Here is a 7,107-nt window from a genome sequence, read left to right on the forward strand (position 1 = left end):
CCAAATTTATAAAATTGTGTAATTTTGAACACAACCTTGGGAAAAAACAAAGTTGGGGCTGGATGTGGTGGCTCATACCTATAATCCCAGCACTTTGGGAGGCCCAGGCAGGAGTATTGCTTGAGTCTAAGAGTTTGAGACCAGCCTGAGCAACACAGTGAGACTTCGTCTCTACAAAAAAATAAAACAAATTAGTCAGGTGTGGTGGTATGCACCTATAGTACTAGCTACTCGGAAGGCCAGGGCAAAAGGATCCCTTGAGCCCAGGAGTTGCAGGCTGCAATGAGCTATGATTGCACCACTGCACTGGAGCCTGGGTGATAGAAGGGCATGACCCTGTCTTCAAAAATAAATAAATAAACAAACAAATAAATAAATAAAGGCCAGGTGTGGTGGCTCATGCCTATAATCCTAGCACTCTGGGAGGCTGAGGCGGGTAGATCGTTTGAGCTCAGGAGTTCAAGACCAGGCTGAGCAAGAACGAGACCCTATCTCTACTGAAAAAATAGAAAGAAATTAACTGGACAACTAAAATTATATAGAAAAATTAGCTGGGCATAGTGGCACATGCTTGTAGTCCCAGCTACTCAGCAGGCTGAGACAGGAGGATTCCTTGAGCCCAAGAGATTGAGGTTGCTGTGAGCTGAGCTGACGCCATGGCACTCTAGCCCGGGCAACAGAGTGGGACTCTGTCTAAATAAATAAATAAATAAAGTTGGAGATCTTCCTGATTTCAAAACTTATGACAAAACTATAGTAGTAAAAACAGTGTAGGACTGGCATAAAGATAAACATATAGGCCGGGCATGGTGGCTCACGCCTGCAATCCTAGCACTCTGGGAGGCCGAGGCGGGTGGATCGCTCGAGGTCAGGAGTTCGAAACCATGAGCGAGACTCCGTCTCTACTAAAAAAATTGAAAGAAACTAATTGACCAACTAAAAATATATATACAAAAAATTAGCCAGGCATCGTGGTGCGTGCCTGTAGTCCCAGCTGCTCAGGAGGCTGAGGTGGGAGGATCGCTTGAGCCTAGGGGATTGAGGTTGCTGTGAGCTAGGCTGACGCCACGGCACTCACCCTAGCCTAGGCAACAAAGTGAGACTCTGTCTCAAAAAAATAAATAAATAAGACCTGCTGGAGCAAGAGCGAGGTGCCGTCTCTACTAAAAAAAATAGAAATAAATTAATTGACCAACTAAAAATATATAGAAAACATCAACCAGGCATGGTGGCGCATGCCTGTAGTGTCAGCTATTAGGGAGGCTGAGGCAGGAGGACGGCATTCTAGCCAGGGCAACATAGTGAGACTCTGTCTCAAAAAAAAAAAAAAAATCCAAGGAAATTGAACAGAATTAGACCATGAACAAAAATTAACTCAAAATGGATCAAAGACCTAAATGTAAGACCTAAAACTATAAAAGTCTCAGAACAAAATGTAGGGGGAAAGTTTCATCACATTGGTTTGGCAGTAGTTTCTTGGATATGGCACCAAAAACACAAGAAGCAAAAGTAAAAATAGATAAGTCGTGCTACATCAAAATTAAAAACTTCTGTGCATTAAAGGATATAATCAATAGATTTAAAAGGCAACCTATGAAATGGGATAAAATATTTGCAAATCATGTACCTGATAAAGGAGATAATAACCAGAATATATAAAGATCTCCTACAATTCAACAACAAGAAAACAACCAGATTCTGGCTGGGTGCAGTGGCTCACGCCTGTAATCCTAGCACTCTGGGAGGCCGAGATGGGCAGATTGCTTGAGGTCAGGCATTCAAAACCAGACTGAGCAAGAGCGAGACCCCGTCTCTACTATAAATAGAAAGAAATTAATTGGCCAACTAATGTATATAGAAAAAATTAGCCGGGCATGGTGTCGCATGCCTGTAGTCCCAGCTACTCGGGAGGCTGAGGCAGGAGGATTGCTTGAGCCCAGGAGTTTGAGGTTGCTGTGAGCTAGGCTGAGGCCACGGCACTCACTCTAGCCTGGGCAACAAAGCCAGATTCTGTCTCAAAAAAAAAAAAAAAAGGAAAGAAAAGGAAAACAACTAGATTCAAAAGAGAGAGCCCATAAATAACCCTCACACATATGTTCAAATGATTTTCAGTGTAGTGCCAAGACCATACCATTCAAAAATGAACAAAGGACTTATTTCTCCAAACAAGTAATAGGAATGGCTGACAAGCATATGTGAACATGCTCAACATCAATAATCATTAGGGAAGTTCAAATCAAAACTACAATGAGATATCACCTTTCATTAATTAGAATGAGGAAAAAGACAGAAAATTATAAGCGTTGATGAAGATGTGGAGAAATTAGAACCCTCATGTACTGTTGGTGAGAATGTATTAATAAAATCGTTTAGCCACTGTGGAAAACAGTATAGCTATTCCTCAAAAACTCTAAAATATAATTACCAGGCCGGGCAAGGTGGCTCATGCCTGTAATCCTAGCACTCTGGGAGGTTGAGGCGGGCAGATCGCTCAAGGTCAGGAATTCAAGACCAGCCTGGGCAAGAGCGAAACTCCATCTCTACTAAAAATAGAAAGAAATTAATTGGCCAACTAAAAATATATAGAAAAAATTAGCCGGGCATGGTGGCGCATGCTTGTAGTCCCAGCTACTCGGGAGGCTGAGGCAGGAGGATTGCTTGAGCCCAGGAGTTTGAGGTTGCTTTGAGCTAGGCTGACGCCACGGCACTCTAGCCCGGGCAGCAGAGTGAGACTCCGTCTTGAAAAAAAAAAGAAATATAATTACCAGATGATCCAGCAATTCTACTTCTGGGTATATGTCCTAAAGAAATGAAAACAGGGTCTCAAAGAGAGATTTGCACATACATGTTCATAGCAACATTATTCACAACAGCCAAAAGGTGGCAGCAGCCAGAGTGTCCACGGACAGAGGAATAGATAAGCAAAGTGTGGACTAACCATAGAATGGAATGTGCTCAGCCTTACCAAGAAAGGAAGTTCTGACACATGGTACAATATGGGTGAAGCCTGAGGACATTACGGTAAGTGAAAGAAGCCGTTTACAAAAGGACAAATATTGTATGCCTGCACTTACGGCGTATCTAGAATAGTCAAATTTATAGGGACAAGAGAGTAGAATGGTGGTTGCCAGGGCCTGCCGGGAGGGGGAAATGGGGAGTTGTTTGACGGGCGCAGAGTTTCAGTTTTGCAAGTTGAAAATGTGCTGGAGACTTGCAACAATATGAATATACTTACCACAACTGAACTGTGCACTAACAAATGGTTAAGATGGTACATTTGCTATGTGTATTTTTTACCACAATTTAAAAATTACCTGTGTCCTCATGACCAGTTTACAGAAGTGATGACTATAGCAGCCATGAGTATCGCCTTCCGTGTCGCGTGGATGTGGCTACGCTGACGCTATCTACTTTCTCTCCTTTTCCCCATTATTTCATGGAAGGATTGTTAGTGGTGCTTCACACGGTTTTTCGAGCTGGCAAAAGGAGCAGGCATTTCACAGAAGAGGGAAATAAATGTCATTTTAGACCCTGCAAAAGAAGTCTCAGCATCACCAGCAATGTGCATAATGCAAACTGAAAGCACACACATCCATAAACAGGGGCAAGAACTGTGGGGGGGCTTGAGTTGTCACCTGCCTGCAAGGTAACACGTTAACCTGCCCGTTTCATGTCGCTCACCTCGACTTGATGCTGCCAGGTGCCAAAGCACCGTGACTGCAGTCCTGTGGGCTGCTCGCCAGTTTACTTGGGAATTATTTCAGCTTTCCGTTCCTCCAGAGGGAATGGGCGGGCCGAGGGGGGGTTGTGTGTAACATACGAGTGAGAAAATAGAAATGTAGGAAGAGAAAGAAAATTCGTCGTGTAGGTCTTGAATTGTATGTGTCTGTATGTCCATAAACACTCAGAAAGCTTCTTCCTAACCACTCCTGAGGGCACAGGAGCTGGCCGGTGGCCTGATCGCTGGTCACACCCACCAGTCAGCCTGGAAGCCTCTGCGCTCTAAGCTGAAAACAGGGATCTGAGTGGGCGTGTCTGAGCTCCTCCCAGGAATCTAAAGGCAGAAATGCCTATTTGGGAATGTTTTCTTGGATTGAGGCCTGATGTCCTGAGGGACTGGGATCCAGGGACACAAGACCTCCCCAGAGGCCTCAGCACAGGCAGCTGGGGGCAAGGGGCCACCCAGCTTCCGGTCACTGGGGCCCACCGTCCCAGCTGGAACAGGACGTGCTTATTCTCCACGGCTTCCCCTGCACAGCCCAGTACTCAGTGAAGAATCTCCTGGCTTTCCTCTGCTCTAGCAGAAGGAGGGGACAGCTTTGGACAATGACACTTGAGGCCAGAAAGGTGCTCCCTGCACCTCCCCAGCATGTGAAGTGTGCCCTTACCGAGGTGATCAGGGCTTTGCCAGGAGGGACCCCAGAAGACAGAGTCAGAAGGGAGTGAGTCAGCTGGGTTTCAAGGCTTCAAAAGTAAGTGTCCCAACCCCCAACCTGTCCCCAGAAAGCGAGGAAGAGATAAAATACAAGGTACAGTCCCAGCCTAGCCCTCTCCTGTGGCAAATTCGCTGTTAGGTTCTAAACTATATTTTCCATGTTAAGGTAAAGTCCATCCTTCTATTAAAACGTCACATATGATACAAACAAAAATGGCCAGAGCCTTCTATAACCATCATTATGTAAATAACTTCCCCTTAAGAAAATTATCTATCTCAGATCACAGGCATAGTTTTGAGCTTTCTTGAAGCTTTGAGCCTTCTTATTTTTTTAGAAGGATGTGCAAATGGTTAACTTGGGTTCCTAACTATGTTGCAGCTGGGGAGCTGACGTCATTGACTTCTACAAAGAAGCACAAACAATTCATATCAAAGATAGATTTTAAAAATTATAAACTAACATTTTAAAACCAATGCAAGAAACATCTCCTGTTATTATGTGAAAACCATGCCAAAAAAATTCCTACATGTTTTGCTTCTATTTCCATACCGGTGTCACTGTTAAACTATGCAGGTATTCAGACAAAATACAGACAAACAAGAAAAAACTGGCTGCTGAAAGCACTTTTGCAAAAACACAGCAGAAGATATACTTTTCCCCTCTGGTTTACCAACTCATTTCCTGGAAACTAACTGAAGAGCAAAGAGGCAGAGTATGAAAACTTCAGGAATTATAGATTTAAACATTAGACAAATACTAAAAATTATAAGCTTATAAAGTAATTTTATTTTCACACCAATTATAGACACAGAAATAGACCAGATGTCAATTATAAAAAGAAAGAGCTGGGCTATCTTTGTGTGAGTACACAGTTGTTTTTTTCCCCTCCCAGAGTATACAATATCCCTTCAAACCAAGGCTATGTAAGTCATAACTATATTTAGAAATACAGAGAGGAAAATATTACTGCTGCAATTCAATGCTATAAAGTAGAAGGAAACACGAAAACCTCATGGAATCAAAGCTTAAACTCTTTAGCTTAAGATCCTCAATCAATTCAAATATTGGCCGCAACTCAGAAGGTGTTAATTATATATAAAAAAAAAATGTCCAGTAACAAGTTCCACTTGAAGGAAAAGGCAGTACTCTCTCCATACAAGAAAAAAATAATGCGATTTTTGGCTTCATTTTATAGCGCTATCAAAGGTAAACAACGTTGCAAAGTTTTCACTGAATAATGGAAGAAAGCTCTGCGGACGGCTTGAAGCACTGGTTTGAGCTGATAGAGAAAGTCACCAATTGTTTACGGCTGGATAGCTTTCTTTAAAAAGGCAGAGTAGAAATAGCTTCAGAAGTCGAGACGAGAGGGGAGCGCGAGAAACATCCACCGTCGCCTGTTAGCCGATGAATCTCTCCGATGGCCACGTGTCCTGGGCGATGGTGGGGACCTGCGGGACCTCCTCCTCGCGCGGGGCCAGGGCCTCCATCTCGCGCACCACCTGCGTGAACACCTGGTCCACCATCAGTTTGCTCTTGGCCGTGACCTCCAGGAACGGGCAGCGCCACTCGCGGGCCAGCGCGCGGCCCTGCGCCGTCAGCACCTGGCGCTCGGCGTCCAGGTCGGCCTTGGTGCCCACCAGCACCAGCGGGACGGCCTTGGGGCCCCGCAGCCGGCCCATGCGCTCGCGCAGCGGCCGCACCGCCTCGAACGAGGCCTCGCTGCACACGCTGTAGAGCACCACGAAGCCGTCGCTGTTCCGGATGTACAGGTCCTTGAGGGTGACCAGGTGCTCGGCGCCCACCGTGTCCACGATCTCCAGCAGCGCGGGCGCCGCGTTCACCTCGATCACCTTGCTGAAGAGGTCCTCCACCGACGGCTCGCACTGCTCGGGGAAGCGGCCGCACGCGAACTGCGTGGCCAGCGCCGTCTTGCCCACGGCCACGCTGCCGAGCAGCACCACCCGGTAGCCCTTGGCGGGTCGCGGGGCCTGGCCCGCCATGGCCGGAGCGCGCGGCGGGGAATGGCGAATGGCGCGCGGCGAGGCGGGGACCCGACCGCGGGGCGGGGCGGGGCGGGCGGCAGCGAGGGGCCCGGGGGGCGGGCGCGCGGCCGCTGGCGCCCGGCAGCGGTGGGCGTCCCCGCCCGGCCCGAACCCGCCCCCGCCGGCGCCAAGTCCACCCGCCCGGCCACCGAGACCAGGTCCGAGCGTCGCGGCCGCGCGTCCCCCGCCCCGCGCCTCCCGCGCCTCCCGCGCTCGCCCCCGGCCCCGCCCCCGGCCCGCGTCCGGGCGCCCGCCTGTCCCGCCGAGCTGCGGGGCCCGCGACCTCTGTCCCACGCCCCGCCTGACGGCCAGCGGGGGCCTCTCGTCGGCCCCTGGCCCTGCTCCCCCTTGCAAAGGGAGCCCCTTCTGTCTGCGGACCAGAAGGTAACCTGATCCCTTCCAGGCCAACCGGAGAAATGCAGGAATTTCTCCACCATTTCAGATCCAGCCTCCTGGCGGGAAGCCAGCCTGGCCTTGCTCAAGGTCGAGCCTGGCTGGGCTGCGTGGCTGGGGCCCCTCCAGGGAGAGGGGACCCCCAGGCTGCAGGACACGTCAAAGGGGAGCCTGCCAGGGAGCTGCGGAGCCAGGGGCCTAAGTATCCTCCACCCTGGAGTAGTTCTCACTCCTGG

At 48.7% G+C, this 7,107-nt stretch overlaps 1 protein-coding gene across 1 annotated transcript; it reads right to left on the reverse strand.

Moving 5' to 3' along the window:
• Positions 1 to 5,199: 5,199 nt before the first annotated feature.
• LOC105861100 (ras-related protein Rap-2a-like) lies at positions 5,200 to 6,508 on the reverse strand. The gene has a single exon (XM_012746410.2). The coding sequence runs from the start codon at positions 6,434 to 6,436 to the stop codon at positions 5,834 to 5,836; it is 603 nt and encodes a 200-aa protein (XP_012601864.1). The 5' UTR covers positions 6,437 to 6,508; the 3' UTR covers positions 5,200 to 5,833.
• Between the last annotated feature and the right edge of the window lie 599 nt (positions 6,509 to 7,107).

This window comes from Microcebus murinus, chromosome 6 (genome assembly GCF_040939455.1).
Source record: "Microcebus murinus isolate Inina chromosome 6, M.murinus_Inina_mat1.0, whole genome shotgun sequence".
NCBI classification, from domain to species: Eukaryota; Metazoa; Chordata; class Mammalia; order Primates; family Cheirogaleidae; genus Microcebus; species Microcebus murinus.

Coding starts and splice junctions, on each gene's coding strand:
- LOC105861100 (XM_012746410.2), bottom strand. CDS start 6,436: ATGGCGGGCCAGGCCCCGCGACCCGCCAAGGGCTACCGGGTGGTGCTG.